The following is a 24,591-nucleotide window of genomic DNA, read 5'->3' as shown; positions in this document are numbered from 1 at the left end:
TTTTCATTATACATGCTATCCTTTAGAAATGACTCTACAAAGCTTACTCGACATTGTGTACGGATGGCAGTCAGGCAGGCTGTTAGGTACTGGGCGGTCCAAGTTGAATGAAGTTGAATGTCACCCCAAGCTGTGGACACTCTACCATCCAAATGGACAATAATCCACCCGAATCCTGTCGAGAATACCTGCTGGGTGCCAACACACACACTAAAATCAACAGCCAATGGCAAGCTAAGCCTCTCTGGGCACTTCTACAAACCTTTCATTTATGTATACCACAGCCACAAAGAACATCCATTATTGTTCCTTAAAACATAGAAACACTTCTAAAATAGCACGCTAGCTATGGAAGCTTAAAGGTTGAACAGAATCTCTTGCAGGATGTTTTAAACAGTAAATACTTTTACACAAGTAGCCGGAGTGGGACCTGGATGCAAGCAGAACACAAGTGTGGAAATGTAGAAAGTCTTTAGACACAAAGTTCCAAAATAACTACAACAAGACTCAAAAAACTGACTCAGAAACTTGACGCAATAAAATTAGGAAGACAGCTTGAAATGACAGCTTGAGAGCTTGACATGACATTCTGGCAACGTGTCACAGAGAACCGAGAGCTTAAATACTGTCACACATGAATACAGCAAGCTAAAGAACCATAGCAACTGCATGGCGATAGATACATCAAGGAACAAAAACTGTCCCAACGATAAATACGCGACCCAATATGAAAAAGGTGATTTAGTAATAAAAATTACAAAGCTGACTCATATGTGAACAATATGATAAAAGGTGACAAATAACCGCATCGCAACTTAAATCACAACAAATACAACCATTCAACTTACCTCAGATTTGTGAAAATACGTAAGGAAGGCATCTGCTGCTAATGCACTTGTTTAACCTCTCAGATTTTCATGTCTAATATTGTACGTGAGACTCGTTGCTGCTTTTGAAGTAAGGGCTGGAATAGCCAATAAATAAACAAAATAGGCTCCAAATTAAGGATTGGACAAAATAACTCGACAAATTAAGGTCGACGAACATCTTGTATGGCTTTTTTTAATGGCGGTGGTGCAAACTGTTCATTCCAGTGTACCTTCAAATTTTCTTTTTTATTGTTTGATTTTCAGGGCAATTGACAAGTGACTGTGCAAAACCAGGGCATTTGGGGTTTTGAGACTCAACTGCATTAAAAACTGAAGACATATTCAGATTCAGATTTATTCGATCAGGTTTAATCAAAAAACAGAGGCAAATCAAATGTTTATTAATTTGCTGTTGCCAATTAATGTGTAGGTGAAGCTAAAGCGTATCCGGCCTACAAAGTTTTTAAGTTAAAAAAAAAAAAAACATATTTCAGCAAAGTAAAATAGCCACACACTCGAATATGTTTCATACAAGGAAAGAGTAGCTTTAAAAAGGTAAATAATTTATGTACACTTTTCTTGATATACAGTATTTGGTTCATACAGTTGCACATGCACATACACACATATACATAGTTCATACAGTTGCACATGCACATACACACATATACATAGAACCCCAAATTTTCAAGTTGTTTCCATAACTTTATCACTTTAACAGAGATAGATCTTCGCTTTATATTAGTCTTCTTTTTGTGCTTTTCAGGACACCAGTCCCCCTCAAGTCATAACACGTGCTATATCTCCATTTTACCCCCAAAAAATTGAATATTCTGATGCATTAAATTATTATATACTTTTTGCAATATTTGCCATGTAAAGAACTTAACTAAACCAATAAAGCTCTTCAATTAATACATAATTTTAATATAATAAATACAGTACATTATTTATTGGTTCTATTTATTTTACAACTTTACCTTACAACTTTACAAAGCACAGCAATTAGTTAATATGACTTCCAATAAAGCTTGGCATCAATCATACCAAAACATTTGGTATTATATACGCTATTTCAATAGAATGTACAGTCAGTTTACACTGTTTTGTTATGTTTTTAGTGTCAAAGAAAATAAATGTTTTGTTTTGTTTTTTTCCAAATGTAACTTTGATTTATTGACATCAAACCAAATTTTCAATGTCTTTAGTTCAACAGTTTTCAGAAGCTGTTCGACGTTTTTTGCCCGCACAGGTCCAGTGTGCGCGGTATGTATTCTTACTTAATCTTGTAATATTTACCAATTTATTTTTACATAATGTGCATGTTATTTCTGAATATTTTGTTCTTAAAAATATCTGATGTAATATAGATTGTATTTTTTTTTTACATGCACTATCCATGTCTTTTTTGAGCATTTGGATTTCATAATTTCTTTTTCTAGGAGCAATGTTTTTCATAGAACGACATAAAAATGTAATATCAGGGTCTTCCTTTGAATGAATGTCATTCCAATATTGTTCCACTCGATCCACTGAAGAATGCACATTCGTTCTTTGAGTTAAGTCTCATTTTTTTTGTTGGCTGTTTTGTTTTTGCTTAAAAAAGTGGGGTGATCACTTATATTATTTACGTATGAGCAGCCCAATTACAATATTATTGTCAGTTTTCTTTGTAAATATGTTATTTCTTAAAGTACTTTATACGATGTAATTCTTCTTTACTCTGAGGGAATAGACAGTTGAATACGTAGTATGTATAAATCTGCTGGGTTTTGGTGTTCACTTGAGTTTAAGAGGTCTACATTGAAATCACCATAAATTATTTACATTCTGTTGTCATTTAAATCACTAAACATTGCAGCTGACTTTTTATTATAGGTATCAAGACATGATCCTGGTGTCCTGTAAACATATCTTATAACTATATTCACTGGATGAATCTTAATACATACAGTAGTGTATTTCAATAGATATTAGTTTATTTATAGCGTTTGACATATACTCTAATCCATCTCTGTCACGCAACACCAACCCCCCCCCCCCCCCCTTTTCCTTGTGCATTGCAAAAAACTCATATCCATCCATTTCCCTTGCTTTTTGATATCAAGCCAAGTTTCCGAGATTGCATTTACATTAAATTACTCAAATTTGCTCATGTATTGAAATGAAAAGAAAGGAATTCCATTTTGTAAACGCGTATTCTATTTAAGTGTATAATAGTTAAAGAATATTCCAGGTTGACATTCATCTTGAATCGCTTGTCCGTGAAGAATTGACAACTGTTATTGCAATGATAATTAAGGAAATGGCCTAGATTATAAACCAGATCCAACATTTCCAGCTCGATCTCTTTAAAAATTTGAAAATTATCTTTGTCTGTAGTTTTGAAGTTTTCAGTTTGGCACTCGATACCACTATTAATGGAAACCTGACATTTTTGCTCTAAAGGTCTTGAAAAGGAAATGTACTCTTCCTCTAACTTAACTGTCATAATTTTTTTGTCTAAAGTCTGTTAATTACCAAGTGGGATAATTGCTACTTTGACATATCCAGCATCCACCCCATTCTGTCACCATCACACCCATTGATTCCAAATTATGTCATTGTTCAAGGTCTATGTGGCAGGTTGGCAGAGTGGTATAGCATATCCGCCTAACAGTGCAGAGGTTTTGGATTAGCTTTCAGCTCTGTTTGGAGTTTCATGTTCTCCCCATGCCTGCGTGAGTTTTCTTTGGTACTCCAGTTTCCTCCCCCATTGGAAAAATGTGCATTGTACACTGGGCACTTTAAAATGTCCAATACTATGTTTGTGACTGGCAACCACACCCACTGCCTGAAGACAGCTGGGATGGGCTCCAGAATACCCGAAAAACCTTGTGAAAATGATGTATATTGCTTTACACGGTACAGTAGACAATGACTTTTGATTCTCTCGTTTAATGATAATTTCTGCCGCAGTGATCACACTCAGTGACAGTTGCACGTTGGAGCTTGCAAAGCTGTAGCTTCTCTCACCAAGCAGCTTTGCGTTAATGTGAAGGGTATACGGGCTGTGACAAATGTAGTGTTCAGCCTCTATCCAGGATCAGCGCGAAGAATTCACTTCTGATCTGAGGAGTTTATTCCACACACTGTGACAGACAGGTGTTATGCTGTTGTTTTCTGCGGAAAATACACGGGATGTAAGGGGAGACTTTAGTTGGTATTTAGTCATTGTCCTTGATAGCATTGTTTGTTTTTGTTTTTTATCTTTAATATTACATAGGGATGGGCGAGTACCGGGGTATACCTGGCCTTGTTTCAGCTTACTGGTCCTCACGATGGCAGCAGATAACAGAATGTCGCCCTCTTGAATGATTTGTACGATCAGAAAGTAGACATTCCAAACTAGAGGAATATAAAATTGCCATTTGTTTCATCAATTGGAATGTATAGGTATATCTTCAAAATCGGGTCATTGTTTTCTAATCAAAATTATTAGGTGATTTCGGTACTTGGTTTTTGTATCACTGACTACTCAGGAGATGAGTACTCATTCTGGTAACAGTCTGAAAAATGTGGTCTTGAACATTCTTACTAGTTCACTGAGTGAAAATAAAATGTTGAGTGTGCTTACTCAAAATCAACAGGGAACACCCGCTTTGTCTCAATTTCAGCCATAGTTTTTCATCTGCAGGTCTACTGCAAATGTTGGTGATTGTTGTTTCACCATATTGAGTGATTCCTATCAAGAGTACGGCTGCATGATTTTTACAATTATTATTTTTGTAGTGTGGAAATGTTATCAATACTCTCCAGTGCCTTCCAGGGTTCTACTTTGGCAGCTTTCACACTTGTGAACAGGGGATATTCTTTTTGTGTGTCTTTTATTTCCTCAGCATCGCCCATTTAGTGCTTTGATGACTCACTGTGAAGTTGACTGTGATCCCAAGATAATATAACATCATTTGCTCTGGTGTGGTTTTAAATATGGTGCCAGTGCGGCAGAGCAGAACTATGTGGCCTTTTTTTTCTTTGTGAAAAGACAGAAGAGAGGCGATTTGATTTAACATACAACAGCAGTGCAGGTGCGCTGTGCCTTGGACCATGAAATTACCTCAAATGAGTATCCACACCGTGTGCGCCATTGATTCATGTAGAGAAACGCTCATGGTCTTAACACTGAAGCAAACATCAGCGGTCATCACAGTCCAAGCCACCCATTGTTGTGCATCTACTGACCCATCCTGCTAGTAGTCCCCTGTTGTCAGAGATTTTTTTTCTATACAGACAGACTAACAAACAAGTCACTTCTCCTTTGTTGACTGTTACCAGCAGAAGGCGGACACCTGCTAGCAACAAGGACATTGTCAGTCTAGGTGTCCAAATCTGAAATCTGTGCTTCAAGGGTAAATCACGAAGTGCCAAGCGACACATCATATTGTGGAGTTATCAAATATATTAGGCTCAGGAGAGTTTTGTGAGGTTTTCATTTTGAATCATCTGAACTAAAGTTTTCTAGAAAGTTATGTTGGAACGTAATGGTGTTGCCACTGTGTTGCGCTATTTTTTTTTTTCAGCAGGTCATGGTTATTTTTGTTCCTTAAATGTGTTTTGGTGATAATTGGTTGATATACAAAATCATGGAGCTGCCAATGTGGAGTAAACATTTTTGACTGGTGAATTTGTTCGAACGTATTTGGAAATATATTCAACATTTTTGTAAATATTGTCCTTGCAAATCCGAACAATTCAAACAGACTTGCATGCTAAATGCAATGCATTAAGTTAGACGTTATGCCGATCTAATCCGCTTGATTGTGATCAGACAATATTTATATAAGTTTATGACAAATTAATGATTGGCTATAATGGCATAATTTGAAGAGCAATCAATGATATCAGTGATCATGTTGTATGAATGTTTGGACAAGCAACATTGCAACTTTTATTTGCACTAGTGTAACTGTTCATCATATAGAGTTATAGGGATGTTTGATGTAGCATTAGCTCCTGATTTGCAATGCATTTTTAATGCAGTAATTTATTTACAATATATTTATAAATTGTTGCATCCAGTACACACAATGTCAAGTAGTTTGTGTTTTAGATGACTGAACATTTACTTAATGTCTGGCCAATTCTTGAATGTCTTCTAGAGGTCATTGATGTTTTTACCTGTGCCTCTCTGTCAGCTTTGGACATGGCATAGAATGTTAAATCCTGGCAAAAAAAAATATTATTTTATGACTATTTTATTGATAATGTTGTTTGTGATTGGCTAGCAACTACTTCAGGGCACCAGCACCAGCACGCCAGTGACCCTAGTGAGGATAAGTGGCGATAGAAAATGGATATATGAATAAATGTATTCTCCACTATAACATACAATAGAGCAGTCTTTCAAACAGATGAAACAAGGCTTAAAAGCAGGATAAAAACATAGTTTTTTTTGCAGGCAGTTGCAGCGCTTTCTAAGTGGCTGATGAAATGAATAATATTAACATTACAATTAATTATACAACAATGAGTAGTTGACAGGGGTTCTGATCATGTCAGATTTCATCATCTATGAGTGAGATCAGCCAATAACTATTTCCGATAGCAATCTAATGAATTAGCTGTGCACTCTCAAGTCACTTCAAAGCGCCACACATTAACATGGCTTTTTTTTTGTTTGCGTCGTGTAGTATTGAGGAAAGAGGGAGGGGATGCAACACTGCGAACACTGTGTGTTCTCTTGTCCTACAAAGTACAAGCTGCGTGTTATTGGGATTTGTGTTGTGAAATTAAGGCATTTATAGATCATGTAATTTTTCAAAGAGATCAGCCAGTTCCGATCAGCAGTTTTATTTATCAAAGCACCACTATATTAGTTACATTATTGGCTTCACCTCTGCAAGCAAAAGTACACAGATTTCATCCTTATGATGTATTTGTTTTCTTTGCATTTAGTTGGATAATATTGCACTTTTAAAGAGCAACTTATTATTAAGTATCTATTGTATTGTGAATGACTCATGCCGTGTTGTGAGGGTGTTAAAGATTTTAGCATCTTTAGCCCACCTGTGGCCGATATAAATTCGGAATTGTATTACTCTACTTGTGGAAATTTGTTCGGAAGTTGTCTGACATTTTAAGCCATTGTTTTCATTGTTTTTAAAATGAAAAACGGCATTCTTATGTGCGTGTAAGTCACACAGACTTACACGCACATAAGAATGCCGTGTGTTTTATAACATCTCAGCTGGCATCTTCACTTCTCCTTTAAATAGAAAATCTTATTATGCTAGGAGAACCTCAAGACAGGTGTTGAGAAACAGTGTGTGACAGGTAACAAGGACGCAAAGAAAAAGCAGTCACAATTATCACTGTGCACACTGCATATTCAAATCTGATAAACGCAGTGTGCTATTATTTGTCTCCTCTTTCACTTGTGTTATCATAAAACTACACATTGTTTGGCTGAATATTGTGCCTCTGTACACAATACCATGCTTGCAGCAATATTTAATCTTTGTTCAGACCAGGATATTCAACATTTCTAGGCCAAAGCAAATAGGAATCCTTGTGAGCTGGTCGATGATAAGAAAGGAGAGGGAGACTCAACGGCGTATGTTTAATCCATTAAGGTGTGTGACAAGGAGGGGTTTACGGTGAAGAGGCAGGGCAGAGTGAAGGGCTCAGACGGTTCATGACAATTAGCCAGTTCTCGCTTTGAGAATTAGCGTGCGTAAAGCACCGGGTGAAGCGCACTTGTGGGGTTGAGTACTTAAAACCCAAGCATTCCGCCACCCACAGTGGGAGACTGGCAGGCACTTGGTGTTCCCAAGTGTTGTGAGCTGTGTTTTTGTCTTTGACATGCAACCTCAGCTGTGTGTGTAGAATTGTGTGAAGAGTCGGCATGCCTGTGTGTTTGTGGTTGTCAGCCACACCCCATCCTCTTGAATCTGAGATTTGACTTTTATGTTGCTTCGTTAAGCAGCATGCAAGTTGGCTCTAACTAATTCATAGAAGGTACCCTAGCACGATGTAACTGTTTTTTTCCAAACAACATTTCTTGTAGTCTGAAATCATAAATTAATTCATCATGCTCATAAATGAGATCATTTGTCATCACTCAATTACATGCCATAACCATGAAGAATTGCACTCATCATGCATATGAGAGAGCAACCATTGTTTGCTTGGAGTGGATGGGTGTGCATGTCTATGTAAAATGTGCAATAACAATAACAATGTGCATTGGACTAGAACTGCTTGTCAGGTGGAAAGTGTTAGAGAAAACAAGAGCTCCCCCTTCTTGTCTATCTGAGACATGAAGTTGCAACCTGTTCTCTATTGTATTCTTTTTTTTTTTTTTTGACTGCTGGACACATTTTCTTGAATAAAAACAATCATGTCCTTCCCTATTCAACAGAGGGCTCTTAAAATAAATCCCACTAAATAATAGCACATTGTTCAAAAGAGCACTACTTCCTTATTATGTGGGTTTTCTTAACCCTATGCAGGCAACCAGAGAGCTGAAAACGAAATATGTTACGTTTTTAAACAATTGGGTGACACAAGAGGCCAAGGACTGCAATAACAAGTAGCTAATTAGTTTATACTGTAGGTGAAGTTGAGAGCAAAAATGGGAGCATTGCGACAACTCCAACCCCCCGGCGGCACCGGAAACAATATTAACGAGAGCTGCGAGTAGCTATAAAGGGCATTTGTATACCTGGACCACGTTGCGGTACTGGCACGTTGGGATAAAAGCACACTGGAATTATTATAATAATTATTATTTGAATTACATACTTCAGAATAAAAATTACTTTGGTAATATATGACCTCCCAAAAAGACCCAAAATTTGGGAAAATCTAAATGGGAATCAAAAATGGACAACTTCCTGTAGTGCTCCAGTGACATTTTGTAGGTCTTAGGCTGTTCGGTATGCAACCAAGATTGCATACATCTTTGTAGTGCCAGTACGCAGCACTACCACTAAGATTAATAAATAATTTTGTAGATGGGTTCAGGGCTGAACTTTCAAAAAATGTTTAAAGCCTGGTGAAGATAGGTTACAGTGACTTTTACTGTCTTGGTGAATTACCAGGTTTTGCAGTGCTCTACAGGCCACTCTATTTAACGAAAAGTCACAAAGTTCAGTGTAAAGCATGTTAAATGTCTTGAGGCTTTTCTGACAAATTTTCAGTTACATGCATTTCGCAGGCCAGGATCTGCACTGAAAAAAAAACCTCTTGTATTAGTTCCATAGGTGCGGCAAATTATATTAAAATGTAAAATTCACATGTTTTGTCACCATGAGATGGCACTACATGTATAACAGTGTGTAATGGTTTCGTTGTCTTCAGATCCGGACTTGAGACTTTGTTGACAATGTTTTACTTAGATTGCTTTTTGGTTGGATGCAGCGCATAAATATGTATAAAATTACATTTTTTTGTCACCACTATGTGGCGCTATAGCTATAACTGAATACTATCATCTAGATATCTTTAGGCCTTTTAATAGCCATGGGAACTTTGAGACTTTTTTTGGGAGCTCTTGCAGGTGAATTATCAATCATTTCGTATTGTGTGGCAAAGGAAATATGAAATGTAAAATTTAATGCCCCGTTCCCACCATATAGTATTTTTAAAAGTCACATTTTTTCCCAGTTGTTATCCCAGGTCTCAATAAGGGCAGCCCAATTTTGAAGTCGATCAAATGAGATGTTTAGCACAAATGGTCAAAAGTATGATCTCTGTAAATGTGCTAAAATGCGCTACCACTACAATGAAAAATAGGTTTGTAGATGTCTTTAGGACAAGAATTCCTTCAATGTGCGAAATGTGCAAAATTTGGGGAGGATATCATAATCTGGGTAGAGGTAGAGCAACTTTTATTGCCACAACAGCGCCGTATAGGCCACACCTTTTATCAGAAACTCAATAAATTTGACATAGAGTGTGACCAATGTCTTGAGGCTCTTTTGACAAATTTCCAGTTATTATCGTTCAACAGGCTTGGTGCAGTACATACAAATGTGAAGAGACATATTTTTTCATATTATAAAACCATGGAGCCATTTTTTGCAACATTTTTTGGTGTCTCTTGGTATCACTGATTATTCCCAAATGTATATCTCAAGGCCCTAGACTGACTATATTTCAGTCATGTTTGTTAGACAGTAAATTGATAAGTAAAAATCATCACCACTCGGTGGTGCTACATGTAAAACATTTTAAACTTTTGGTACTTTGTGGCAAAGGAATAAGAAATGCACATTTTTATGCCCCGCCCCCATCATATAGTTTTTCAAAAAATCTAGATTGTTTTCACAGTTGTTCTCCTAGATATCCTCAATGCCTGGAGGAGAATGCTGTTTCCATCACCGTACATTCCACGTTTACTCAGTCAACCAATGAGAGCCTGTTTGCTATCAGGTCCCAAACATCCCTTAGCTGAAAAAATAAATGGGATTTTGTGGGTATCTTCTAATCAGCAGAGATGCTCCAATACTGACTAGTTATATTGTCAGTGTGGGTGTTAGGGTTTTAGGTTTGCTGCATAATTTGTCTACAATGTAGCAAAATCAAGTTATTTGTTTGTATACAACCAAAAAAAGTGACTAGTTAATGACAAGTTAACTTGGCACATTTCACCACATTATTGTTCTCTTTGGGCACAGAATGGTTTCACTGTCATCAGCTTTGATGTGAATAAGAAATGTAGATGATTGTGTCAATTTTGCTTTTATTTATTTTTTGTGGTTGCACTTTGCAGAGGTTTGGAACTACTTCTGTTCATACTTGGACTGCAGCTAATGATTGTTTGAATGATTTATTAATATGTCAACTATGTTATCTATAAATCAATGAATCCTTTTTTTAAACATTATCTTAATGTCCATCATTATATTTAAAAAAATAAAATAAAATAAAATAAAAAGGTCACTTTTATGATTTACTCGTTACTGATTTACCAGTTACTGGTTCTGTCCATTACATGAGAAGAAAAATCAAAATTACTGTTTTTCAAATCAAAAGATCATTGTAAATTTTATTTTGATTCAACCTAATGGCATTTCATCTATTCCATTAAGCATGAAAGAAATCAGACATTAATAACTGTCGATAGGCTGAAACTCTAAGGATTTGGGCCAAACCCCAGTCCAGTTCTGGTTTTCTCTCCCCTGATTCACACCTGATTCAAATGATTAGCCCTTTAGAAAGCACGCCAGGAGTTTGAAAATTATCCTAATCATTTGAATCAGGTGTGTTTGAGAGAGATGCTTCCAAAACATGCAGGATAATGGCCCTCAAACACTGGAGTTTGACACCTGTGATTTAGGAAACTTTTGGTTTCTAAAGGATGAACCCATTTTCAAAATACCAGTAATTATGAAATGTGTGATGATTTGTGAGTTTTTAAGGGATAGTTGCATCTCTAATTTATACTGAGAAATGCTTCATTTGTTTTTCCCATTTCATGCGACTACACATTGTACTTCGTATGATGTGGTTCTGTTTCTCACCAGCACAGACTACAATATCAGATATATTGTTAAATTGACTATTCAAAGCTGAGGATGTTTACTTTGCTTGCTTTATTGATCCAAACATATAAAATGTTCGTAAATCAAATATGTATCACTGGCAAATGCAATTGGTGGTGAAATTGTAAATGTTAATAATCAATGTGTTCAGAGAGCCATTTGCTGTTAAACGCGTAGAAGGCAGTGTGTGTGTGTGTGTGTGTGTGTGTGTGTGTGTGTGTGGGGGGGGTGGGGGGGTGGGGGGGGGGGGCTAGCTGTGCTTATATACATACCAATACAAATGTACAGAGGACACTCAGTAATAGCTAATTTATATACATAGTGCTGTGCAGGCATCCTATTACCATATTGCCTGAGGCTGCAATCACTCTCTTCGAGCCCAGCTCCACGTCGCTCTGCCCCGGCTCGCTCAGGCACGGAGCTGAGCGCCGATTGATTACTTTGCCGGGATTCAAAAAGCCTTTTCTTTGCCAAAAGCAGGCTGAGGCTGGCGTGTGCCTAAGAGGGCTCGGAGCCAGCTAGAGAGCGAAGGTGTTGACGCTGAGGGAGGGGTGGGCTGACTGGCAAGCCAAGACGCCAATGACTGATTCTAGGAGAGTGCTGGCGTAGGTGGAGGGGAGTGGGCGTGCACTGATTTCCAGTTGAGCAGGGGACTGGGCGGGTGGTTGTGAGAGCGAGGGAGGCTGGCTGCACTCACATCCAAGCTCATCATTCTGCTCTCAGCATCTGTGGAAGAAGACGATGTCTGCGTCGCACGCTTCCTCTAAGCTGCTCTCTGCTCGCCACTGAGACCAGGAAGAGAAGAAGAAGAAACCGGGGACATAACCATAAGCGGGAGGTCTCTTGCTGTGAACTGAGTCAGGAAAGGGTTGAGCAGCTTCTCTCTGTCAAAACATTTGCCGTAGCTGCTGTGCGTGAAGAATAAGCGAGAACACGAGCGAGAGATTGAACGAAAGCGAGAAAGATCGTGAGACAACCACCGGCGTCTCCCAAATGGAGTGGAATGGGTTTAAGATGGTAAGGAAGAAAGCTCCAGGCTTGCCATTACATAGCATTGTGCCTTGCTCACTATATTTTCTACTTGAATGCATTTGAAAACATTATTCTCACTAGTGTTTAACTTACACAAGACTGAAGTTCCTTCAGTTGGTAATTTGCACAGAATTTCTAAGAAAGTGTACAAGTGTAAGGCAAATACAGCGAGAGAGAAGACTTATATTGTGTGTGTGTGTGTTTTTTTAAGATTTACCTGCCTTTGCAGTAGCCTGAAATATTTGTCTGCAAGAATGGTGCTACAATTGAGCAAGAGGTACACTGTTCATTGTTTAGCCTGTTGACTGATGCCGATAATTACAGCACGCCGATTGTTCATTATTTCTGCCACATTCATGTATGTAAAGTAGCCCATCCTAATGAGGTGAGTAGACATGTTATCTGTCATGCCGCTGGTGTACTAGGGAGTAGGTGTGTGAGCCCCGCACATGTCCCGGATTACAATTTGTAATGCTGTAAAATGATGATGTGTGCATGAATGAGTGTGCTTGGAGCACAGCATTTATGCTTATTCTAAGTATTACTGTATATTGTAGGCTACTTGGCTCAGCTTACTTCACTTCTAACTTTGCTTCCATCATCCATCACCTTCAGGACCTTGCTAACAGAAAAAGCAGCCATGTTTGTTTTTCTTGTCTTCTCAAGTGCCAGGTGTCACCCCAGTTTTATTTCCTTGCAGATACTGCGTCACACATTTCGGCGCCCGAGTCTATACGATTACGATTTACATTCTCAGGGTATCCATCTGCTTGCAGAATTACTTTTACAGAGCAGACTGCCAGCGAGAACATTTGCGGCACTGCAATTACTTCATCTGCAAGTAAATGTTTGATTGTGAATGTTGCTGGCTTCTTTTCATTTGATGCAATCAAAATGCTAATCAGCCCCACCTCCCCCCAAAAACCACCACCACCACAACTGCTTGTTCACCAGGACTCTGGACACTAAGAGCTTTGCAGTTAAGTGAGGCATGGATACTTAGCAGCAACACATGATTGATGGAAGGAGAAAATGGTCTGGACAGATGGGCATGAACAGAGTTTATACATCACATGCAGCTGGAGAGAAGGTGAAAGAAAAAGGTGAAAAAAGAAAAAAAAAAGTTAAAAGTCAACACTGTAGAAGGTGTGATTTGAGCCTTCTGATGTGTGCCAGTGGGGCGCCTGGGCTATCACCTCACGCACACACGAACGCACGCATAGACACGCAAGAATACCAACATGCAGTGACTCTATTACCCTCAGGCGAACATGGTGAGCTCCAAGGTTACACATCAATGCTAATAGGATGGGGAGTGTAAGGAATTTATTATAGCGGCTGTGCAGCCAGCAAATGTATGGGTAGTGAATTAAATGTAAGTGAAGATCAGAGGAACGTAAAATCATCATGTGTGCTACGCTGATGTTGGAAGATGATGATCCAGTATATCAAAATGAGTCACAAATATCAACACCAAAAAATGTGATGAGTTCACTTGGAGGAAGACATATTAAAACATGTAGTAGAACCACATTTTATGTTCAGAAAAAAGAATGGTTAAATCAGATAATAATCATAACACGTATTGTTTATGTAGGTATAAGTATATTATAATAGGATAGTATAGTATTGTTTAGTATAGTGTCATATAATATCATACTATAAACGAATGATATATACAGAAATTATAGTCTTCTTTTTCCAGTTAAAGAAATAGAAATATACTGTACATGTGTTTACATTATGTAACAGTCAAATCAAATTCAGTGTAAAAGAATAGGTTGATGAAAAACTAAATAACTATCGGCCGAAAGTGGCCGCTGTGCCCAGTGAAGGGTTAACTTACTGAATGCTGGTGACTGGCTCTGAAACCCTGACCCCACCCTAATAGATAGTCACATATACCTTCCTATTTATACAGTAGCCCAGATATAAACAACACTGTGGAAAATAGCCATAGGGGGCACATCCTTTCTCTATGTTTGACCGAGAACTGCTAATTGTGAGCATTTTAGTGCCTCTCATTCCCACTAATTTGCATTTGTTAACATAGACACTCACAATTACAAGTTACAGTACTCTTTATCATGTGCGATGTTTAGAGTGGAAGGAAGGTCACAGTTCAGAAAAAGGACACCGCAGTAGGTGTGTTAGACTTAACGGGCATTTGAGTGCAAATTGTGTAGATGACTAATGTTTATATTTTTTATATTCGCATTTGTCTCACACAGCAGATATCCCGGGGTAAATTATTTCAATCTTGTGAAGTGTGTTTGAAAATACTCTGGGCAGACGCACAAAGTTATTTTCGATTTTAATTGCATAGTTTCTGTGATATCTTTGTCTCAGACATGGGCACACATTTGATGGAAAATGTGTTATGTGAAATTGTCAATTTTCATGGACAAAGGTGAAGTCTGTATTACATTTCAACTGGACAATTATTCAGCGGCATAAGCTTGTTTGATCTAATCGCATGCTCCTTCAGAGAAAACATGGTGGGCATGGTTACGGAATTTGTAGTTGTTTGTACGTTATATCTGAAATTTGAGACACACTGGTTTACTGTACTGTATTTGGATAGCAATGCGTGCTCCCGACTGATAATGGGCATAATAATAAATGAGTTCATGGTTAAGAATTCTTCCAATTGTGCGGAATAAGTGTTATTGTTTAATTCTTACATGAAGGCACAGTGTAGTGTAGTTGTTAACTGCGAGAGCATCTCAACTTTGTGCAACCTTGAGAGGATCAACAGTTACTTGTTGTGTTTTATTGAAATCAAGAAATCTACATGACGATGTCACTCAGCAACAATAATAACAGATTAATTAATAAAACACGTTCTCCTTATTAAATGGAGTTAAAGATTACTGTCCATTACTAACTATGGCAATGTATGCATATTAACCAAAGTAGTGGTTCATTTTGAACAAATAATGTATTTTAATTGTATTAGTATTATTGATGGAGTAAATGTATATTAAATGTGTATATATATATATATATATATATATATATATATATATATATATATATATATATATATATATATATATATATATATATATATATATATATATATATATATAAACACATTGCTGGCACACCTATTGGCACTTACTGTGCATAGACACACTCACACACACAGTCATAAACAGTTCCTTATATGGTATTGCTCTGAAACCTGTAACTGCCGTCTTTGTAATCTTTGTAATAAAACAAAGAGTAGAGCCCAAGATCACCGGACGACCTTGGTGCTCTTTCCCTCTTTTGCAAAAGATCATTCAGTCTTGCCTTCTCTCCAACCTCTTATTATTGATAACTCTAATAACAACAACAACAACAATAATAATAACAATAATAATAATTATTATTATTTTTATTTTATTTATCACCACATGTATTAAAGGTTGTTAAACTTTTCCACAAGATATGTCAACTACAATCTCACTGCTCTCATCTACTTGTTTGAGAATGCTAACTAATGCTAATGCTACAATCAATTGGGATTTATTGATCTTGTCTACTATCAATGATTTTTAAACTTAGGTGATCCAAAAATGTATTTTTAGTTTATCCTATTTGCTCTATTTGTTTAAAAAACTCACTGAATTATGAGTGATGCATCTTTGATTTCCTTTGTGATCATTGTATTTACCAACCAATGGTATCAAACAAATTGTGGAATTGTTACCTGTAATAGGATTTAAAATAACAGATATGTGATCATGTTTGGTTTGACTTTTATTCTTGTTCATTTGACCTTTTTTAATATTGAAAAAAAATGTTTTATTGTCTTTAAATGTCTCAGTACAAAGGCTGGATGGAAACATTTAATTAGCTAAAAGCCTGTTTGAATAAGAAGCGGCTGTAACAATCTTTGTCCCAATTAGTACGCTTTGATTTTTAAATATTCCTTTTGTACGAAGCCTAAACACACATGAAGACTCACAAAATGGTCACATTGAAAATTTAATAGGCTTCCACAGCGACATCCTTAATTTATTTAAAATGTTGTTTTTGTTTTGTTTTTTTTCTCTCCATTTTCCTTTGCATTTTCAAAAGCCAGAAATCTGAGAGGCATGGCAAGACATTCTGCTGCGAGGGGAGCAGCATTCACAAATACTAGACCTAATTCCTTTGGCAGCAGCTCAAAATGCTACAGACAGACACATAATCAGCTGGGGAACGTTAGCGCCTCAGCCCACTAGCAAACACAAGACGGAGCCCTTGTTGTGCATCGCTGCTTTTCAGAATAAATATCCCGATGGAAAATACAGTGGGAGGAAAGAGGTATTCATGTGTATATAGCTCTTTGTTCAACAAAAGATACAGAGGAAGAGACGGAACGGCGGCTTTCTTAGCCACTTTGCTGCTCATTCTCTATCTCCCGCTCCTTCTGTCTCTCATCCTCCACTGTATGCTGTGTGTTTTGCAATTCATACAGATGTTTGGATTTGAGTGGCAGTTTCTCCCGAGACTGTGCGCACGCGGCTGACTCGTCTCATCTGCATTTTGCATCCGAGGAAACAAAGCAGAGCAGAAAGCGACGTAAAGTATCAGTAGGCAGACAGGTTGTTTGTTGTGTGTGTGAGAGGAAGACAGACACTGTGTGTATGAGAATGCATGCGCGTATGTGTCTGTGCATGTTGTTTGGCTCTGGCATCTTAACTGGCCCCTGAGCTGTTGCTGAATGATGTTTAAAGGACATTTCAAGGTCGCGCTTTCGACAGGCCTAGCTGCCGCCGACACATTAAATATTCATGCGTTTCTGTTGCCGGATGAATTATAGATTAAACATGAAACTGAACATGTTGCAAAATGGCACTATTGTGGTTGGTAATGGACACATTGCAGTCTACAAACACGACACCACATGACACTACGCTTGCCTTATCTCATCCGTAGCGACACAATAGCTCATTTTGCCATATCCCATGGTCAAACAAAAGAAAAATACTCACATATGATCTTAATTTGGACCTAATTATAGACCGGCGTGAATTTAACTAGTGGTAACTTGAGATCTTCGTTTAAGTCAATGTGTGCTCTGCAACATTTTTTATATTGTGTATTTTAATGCCGCATAGCACTCCAAAATTTGTTCGTAACGGCACTATTACAGGTAATTGGTTAAGTATTTGTCACTGGTCTTTCTGGTGTGTCAGCTTTGGCTATCTGGTCTCTTGAGTGGGATTCATAATAAGCGCTTCTCAGTACGGCATTATTGTTAGTCATTCTACGCAGGCAGAGGATATATATATATATATATATATATATATATATATATATATATATATATATATATATATATATATATATATATATATATATATATATATATATGACTGAGTACAAATATTATTTGTCCATATCTTTTCTGAGCCATTACCTAAAATTTCAAAGCATAAATCCTAATTAGCATTAACATCAAGATGGTGGTGGTGGTGGTGGGGTGGGGGGTGGGGGGGGGGGGGGGGGTTCTTTAGGTTAATTTTTATGCAATGTGTGATTCTTATGTTGCATTTAGTTTGACAACAAACCTTCTCTGTGAGCAGCATTTAACAGCTTGAAGCCTCTGTTTTGATAAACCCTTCACCATTTGCCCAACTCATTGTGGAAGTGACCGCAACTCACTTCAAAAAAGCAGAAGTTAAGGACATTTTTAGCAAGTTGAACAAATGTTCTAAAAAGAGGCTTCACTTTTTCTGCCAAAGTGTAGTTTACTGACTATAGCAATTAATCCTGTGGCTTTTTAGCCGCTCAGTTGGGTGTGGGATGGGGCATGTTTTTGACGCCCTGTGGTTGAATGTTGAGTAAATTATGAGCTCAGATCCAGAAGTACTGTTTGCAATGTTTCCAATTTATTCACAATTTATACTATTAACATGATACTCAAGGATGGGGTGAATACTGGTTATTAAATAGCGAGAGAAAAACGGATAGGAACAATGCAAAGTGTCACGTATTGCATGTAGTGTCTTGCATCCAGTGCGTAGTGGTAAAAACCATATCGTCTCATCCATTCCCCCTGCTGCCCACACACCTATCTTAAATATATTAATTGCTTCCTCAAAACCTACTCCTCCAGCCTATACTGCCACCCAGTGACCATGTATGAAACAATCATGCAAAATAAACAATGGCTTCTATACCAACTAAATACCTGTTGTGTAAATAAAACAGATAACAAATTGCAGAACTTTGCACCAAAATCAGATAGCTCAGTGCTAACACATGGAAAACACCATAGATAGTTTAATGAATAGCATCAGTAACACAATATTATAACCATTTCAGCAATGAGTATTTGAACACAAACTGAGCTATATATATGGATAGATACTATAGCAGTCGTCACTGGCATATCTTATTCATTCTGTGAAGAAAAATTATTATTGGCTGACTGAGGAGCTGAGATGTAGCCATATATAAATCCTCGTCCAGGAAAGGTGTATTGTGAAATACATTGGACAATGTTTGTAAAGAAAAATTATATGGCATATATATTAACATGGACTGAAAGAAACGGAATAGAATTATTAGCGTGGACAGATTCTATTGATTTCATTTTTGACATCAATGAGCAAACATTGAACGTTTTATTAAAAAAAACAGCATGTCCATTTTTTTTTTTTTTTATTTCAAGCAACTGACTGTGAGAGATATGGTCACTTCTGTACATGATTATTTTTCTCCATACTGTGAAAAGTACCTAGCATATTAAAGAAACAAAACAAAACTTGAAATCTCAAAATTCCAATTTGATTTAAACGCAATTTAAGATTCTACTGCTCGTAGATGTGACTGCTCAGATAATATTGCACTTCTCGGGAATTCATATAGGAGCTTACTACGGATGACTACGAATGACTTGAACACTGTGTGCAAGCCTGAGATATGACAACTACTACAACGGCAGAAATGAAGAAATGCTATCTTCGTATCATAAAGTTTTCTTTTTCTGCTGTTCGCCCTCATCCTCTGCCACCACTTTTGCTTTGGAACATGGCCTCATTCAAAAGGTGATGTTTTTGAAGCGCTTGGAATGATTTATATGTAAGACACGATTCATAATATGACAAAAATCATGATATGAAAGCCACCCCGGGAGCAGATTGATTAAAAAAAAAAAAAGAAATATTGCGAAAAAAGGGCGTTTCAAAACCGATACACGATAGATTGAAAACTGAACGTCGTATTGCAGTACGCGTATTGCGTAACTTCGTATCGCATTATATCAATATTATCACCCAGCACTATATCCATATGTCTGTATTATGCAGTATTCCCTCTGAAACGCAGAAATCCTTTATAATCCTTACTAGAGTATAATGGAACAAACCTAAAAATAAATAAAAGAACAGAATGCGCACAAAAACACCAGCAACACCTGTCAAGGATATATGATGTGGATGGTTGAGGTCAGTGGAAAGATAAATGTGCACTCACTCAGTGATGTGCAGCTCTCCACCATCACGCTGTCACACTGTGGCAATCAGCCCCCGCCTCTTGTACATCGCCTCTGTGCCGTATAGCGCGGTATACGAATTGAGATAGTATCCTGTGGGCATTTTCAATTACCCGGCTCTGTATAGCAGTAGGGGGGATTAATCTGCTCGTTTGAATGCGCGCCACACTTAATGGTTTAGCCGTTGTGCCGCGGGCCTCGTCTGTTTGCTCTGGTGGTATACATTTAGGCTTTTGTGTCTTCACCTCTCTTGCTCTCTCGCTCCCTCTCTTTCTACTGCAGTCAGAGCCATTTGTGATTGCACCACTCTCCCGTAAAGTTACAGAGCGAGATTAGATTCTCACACAAGATGTGCTCAGTATGAATTTTCAAGTCAAACTCCACATTGATTGTGGAATGATTAGCACATGCAGAACATCTGACAAAGAGACTGTTGAGCTCCAAGAGAGAGAGCAAATATGAGAGCTAACATATATATATGTTACATATATACTGTATAAGATCTAACATGATGCATTGCACCGGGTGTTTAAAATGCATGGATTGCTTTGATTTTAGTGTGGCGCTGTCAACGTTTGAAGTTGTGTCGTACTTCCTCGAATAGTGCCAGGAGGTGCTCATTTACTCAACTGCCATGCATATCGGGTGTCTATTTGAGAGTGGTGTTATAATTGAACAAATGTTCAAGGATAGGTGGACCTCAATTTACTTTTTTGTGTGGAGAAAAGAAATTGTTCATTTGAGGAAGGTTTGCTTCTTGTATTTTCTTAAACAGTGGCTGGAGGCACACTAGTTAGCACGTCTGTCTCACAAAGCTGAGGCCCATGCAAGCCCTCCCCATGCCTGCTACCCGTTCCTCTTCCACACCCTTGAAACATGCGCGGTAGGCATATTGCCTACTCTAAATTATCCTTAGGTGTGTTTGTGAGTTTGGATGTTTGTTTTTCTTTGTGTGCCCTGCTATTGGCTGGCAGGCAGCTCAGGGTGTACCCTGCCCACTGCCTGAAGACAGCTGGTATTGGCACCAGCATGCCTGCGAACCTCGTGTGGATATCTGGCTTCGATAAAGGATGGATGGAGGGTGGCTGCAGGCACTCATTCATTTGCTAGGCATTCCACATATTTTTGAATAGAGCTTTTATTTGAAGAAAAAAAAAATCATTTTTGTAAATAAGCATATACTGTAGAAGGGTGAAGCAAAACACAACCTCATGTGGGGGGAATAGGAGGTGTCTACAGAATTTGAGGAGAGGCATTTATTGTTTTTTAAGTGTATTACCAAGATTCCTTAAATAGCCGCGAGAGGCATTCAATTACTCAATTGCCAGCTGTACGAGGTGCCACTATGAAGAATTCTTCCATTTGAGGAATGACACCTACTTATCTAAGTGAACAAAATAGTGGTATTTATCTGCAGGTTGGCGCAGGTCAATTTAAAGGAGGCATGTAATTGAGGGAGAAATGCATTTTTCGGTAAAAGTCCTTGTTGATCAGTTGATAGATGCTACCTTGCGAAGGCAAGAAAGGACATGTGTATTTGAGGAGAGCGGACAACTTTTTCTCAGAAAATGACCTGAGGCGTTCATTAACTCAAGTGATGAATTTACCAAGTCTGTAAGAGGACTAGAAGGAAACAAGACATGCTGCCTTGTTATTTTGATCTTCTTTTTCCCCATCGATGAGAAGACACCGCTAACAGTTCCATGGCTTTAACTCATTTCTTGTCTCTCAAATCATCCCTCCCCAGTAAAATAACTGCTAATAGGTTCCAGCTCACAAAAAAACACAAACATTATTTTTGTAATTGATTTGTTGTGCAGACATACATAATATCTTTAAATGAGTTTCACACCTATGTGATAAACAAGTCATTTTTGCAGAACCTAAATTATTGTATTGTCTACATTGTAAGAAAATTCTAATGTATCTACCTTATTAAACTAACAAACCTCTGCATCTTTGTAACTCAAGACTCTGAACTGGTTGTCAACCAATCGCAGCCTCCGCAGGTGACTTGCTTAACTGCTGACACAAGTGTGACTTATGAAGTTTTTTCATATTAAACATCTCCATAACAAAATATGTGGGCAACAATTTGGGAGAAAAAAAAATAACAAATAAGGGCAGCTCAGTAGAGAAGTGGTTAGTGTGTCCGCCTCACAATTCAGAGTCCCAAGTTCAATTCCAGCTCATTCTGTATGGAGTTTGTGTATCTCCCCAAACCAGCATGGGTTTTCCTGCATCCTCCCACACTCCAAAAACATGCATGGCAGGTGTACTGGACACTCTAAATTGTCCTTAGTTATGAATGGTTGTTTGTCTTTGTGTGCCCTGCAATTGACTGCATTTGCTTGTACAGTATCTGGACAAACATGTCAGTTACTGTAAGTCCCTTTTTTTAAGTTACTACTGCATTTTATATATTTAAAAAGTGATGAATTATAATAACCATAACTCGCCAAATACGTAAAGCACCTGCAATTTGAGGGTCAAATTATTGTATTTTCTATGTTTCCTTGTACCGGACGCAACAGTTCGGCGACAATGTAAATGCTTCAGCAAAATAGAATAAATCTTATTTTTGTAATTTCATCCTATTGTATTGTATTTTTATGTATAAGTCTTCTATTTGTTGTGGGTATGGTGTTCTATGACAGATGTGTGTAGCTTGCAGGTAAGTGTGCGAACAAGTTAGTGAATGAGACAGCCCATGTCTCTGTGAAGTGGGAGGAGCATTTGAGCGCACAAAGGAGGATTGTGAAGATTTTCACGGTGTGCTGTTTGAATAAATGTAAACCCTACCTCCTTGTTATCCTGTTTGGTCGGCTACAGGCTCCTCTCTAGGACGCCATGTGAGGGCTGTTACCCCATATCTTAGACCTGCTCTGCAACAAGAATCACTTCCTCCTTGAAAGCTACCGTATTTTCCGCACTATAAGGTGCACCTAAAAGCCTTTTTTTTTTTTAAAAAAAAGCTGATGGTGCGCCTTATAATCAGGTGCTCCTTACACATGGATCAATCTTGAGATTGGGATTCGTAGATGGGGAATGAACTGATAAAGCTTTACCTGTTTCTTTTGTGTGTTTACAGTTGAACAATTTGGTCATATTGACATTGAGTTATTATGCTATTGAGAGTTTAGTGTTATTATTTGAGTTATTGTTATTATTTGAGTTAGTTATTACTTTGAGTATTACTATATTGTGATTGAAAACGTTTTAAAATATGTCATTAATTGAGGGTGCGCCTTATAATCCGGTGCACCTTATAAATGGAAAAGGTTTTAAAATATGTCATTAATTGAGGGTGCACCTTATAATCCGGCGCGACTTATAGTACGGAAATTACGGTAGTTTAATATTAGTATTTGTGACCAAAGATGAACTTGAACGCTGGTACAGTCTGCTCACTTCTTTTATTGAAAATAATGCAGTAACAACCTCAGCTAACACGAACAGCAACTAAAGCACTTGCTGCGAGGAGCCAACGGACTGCCATGTCTCGCTCCGTATTACCAAAAGAGTACATCTGATATAGAAATACACATTTGTACATTATAACTCGGCTTATGAGACTGATGGATGCCTCAGTTTTCCTCACATGTTGTTGGAGAAAAAAAATCTAATCTTTAAGTTTATAGGATGCACCCATACCTCTGGCCTTAATTTTTGAGAAAAAAGTGCTTTATATATTGGTGAAGTACGGTAGATTCATTTGAATCATTTGAACTGTGTGTAGCAGGGGTCACCAACCTTTTTGAAACTGAGAGCAACTTCTTTGGTACTGAGTAATACGAAAGGCTACCAATTAATGTGAAAACACCGATCATGTTAATGATATTTCACCCTAATTAAGGAACAGCAGTAGTAAACCTGTAAATCAAGTGTAATATGTATTGTAAATTTAATACATCTATAATTTTTTGTAAAATTCATAGACAATCACTAATGTTCTACTGTATCTCTTGTAAGCTAATTGCAGAACAAGCCTGAGAGATACTCATGTGATCTTTGGGGTCTACCTGGTGTATAGTATCCCCAAAATCCTCACAATACAATGCGGTCACAATGCTATACATACTGTGAGACATGTTTGTCTCTTGTGCTGCATATGCAATTAATTCAAGGCAATATGTTTTTTTTGTTTTTGTTTTGTTTTTTACAAAAAATAGTAACATTTATACCCAAGTAGTTATGGGACGATAATCGGATTTGCAATATATCGTGGTTTTAGAAGTCACGGTTATTTAAAACCGTCTAAGTATATCCAAACCGCTAAATATTTTTTACCTCCCGCGTCTTCTACTTTAACTGGTAGGTGCAAATGTAGCTCTCATTGCGTATCACACATAAGTCCTCCTCTGCTACAGCAGTTCCTTTTCTTTTTTTGACTACGGCTAACTACTAGGTAAAGTGTATCATTTGATAGTAAAATGTGCATTCTGTCTCTTCACGTTGACTATATCCCCCCCCCCCCCACACACACACACATGCATGCACGCACGTACACACAAAAAGCTCATGCGCTCTCGTCCTATGGCAAGCGAATGAGATCATACTGTAGCGGTCAGTATTTGGAGTTCGAGTCAGTGAAGATGACAACATCGGTGTTTTTATTGCGATTCCAACTCATATCTCAAAACCAGCAACAGACACGCACGTCAGAGAAGTAAACTTGAAAGCATGCCCT

At 37.8% G+C, this 24,591-nt stretch overlaps 1 protein-coding gene across 6 annotated transcripts in view; it reads left to right on the top strand.

The window, feature by feature from the left end:
• The window catches only part of elavl4 (ELAV like neuron-specific RNA binding protein 4), a 132,598-nt gene that overhangs the window by 9,314 nt on the left and 98,693 nt on the right, over nt 1-24,591 (top strand). For 2 of the 6 annotated variants that reach the window (XM_088426258.1, XM_088426257.1), the window contains exon 1: nt 12,038-12,412. The exons of the other annotated variants lie outside the window; for them this stretch is intronic. In XM_088426258.1, coding sequence (XP_088282384.1) covers nt 12,389-12,412 — 24 coding nt within the window. In that variant the 5' untranslated portion in view covers nt 12,038-12,388. Of the gene's footprint in view, nt 1-12,037; nt 12,413-24,591 lie in introns of those variants that run through there. 6 annotated transcript variants of the gene reach the window in all.

The sequence above is a fragment of the Hippichthys cyanospilos genome, chromosome 10 (assembly GCF_059441005.1).
Source record: "Hippichthys cyanospilos isolate Australia breed blue-spotted pipefish chromosome 10, RoL_Hcya_1.0, whole genome shotgun sequence".
Lineage (NCBI taxonomy): Eukaryota > Metazoa > Chordata > Actinopteri > Syngnathiformes > Syngnathidae > Hippichthys > Hippichthys cyanospilos.
Note: the sequence above shows the minus strand (reverse complement) of the source record. Positions and strands in the feature narration are given on the sequence as shown.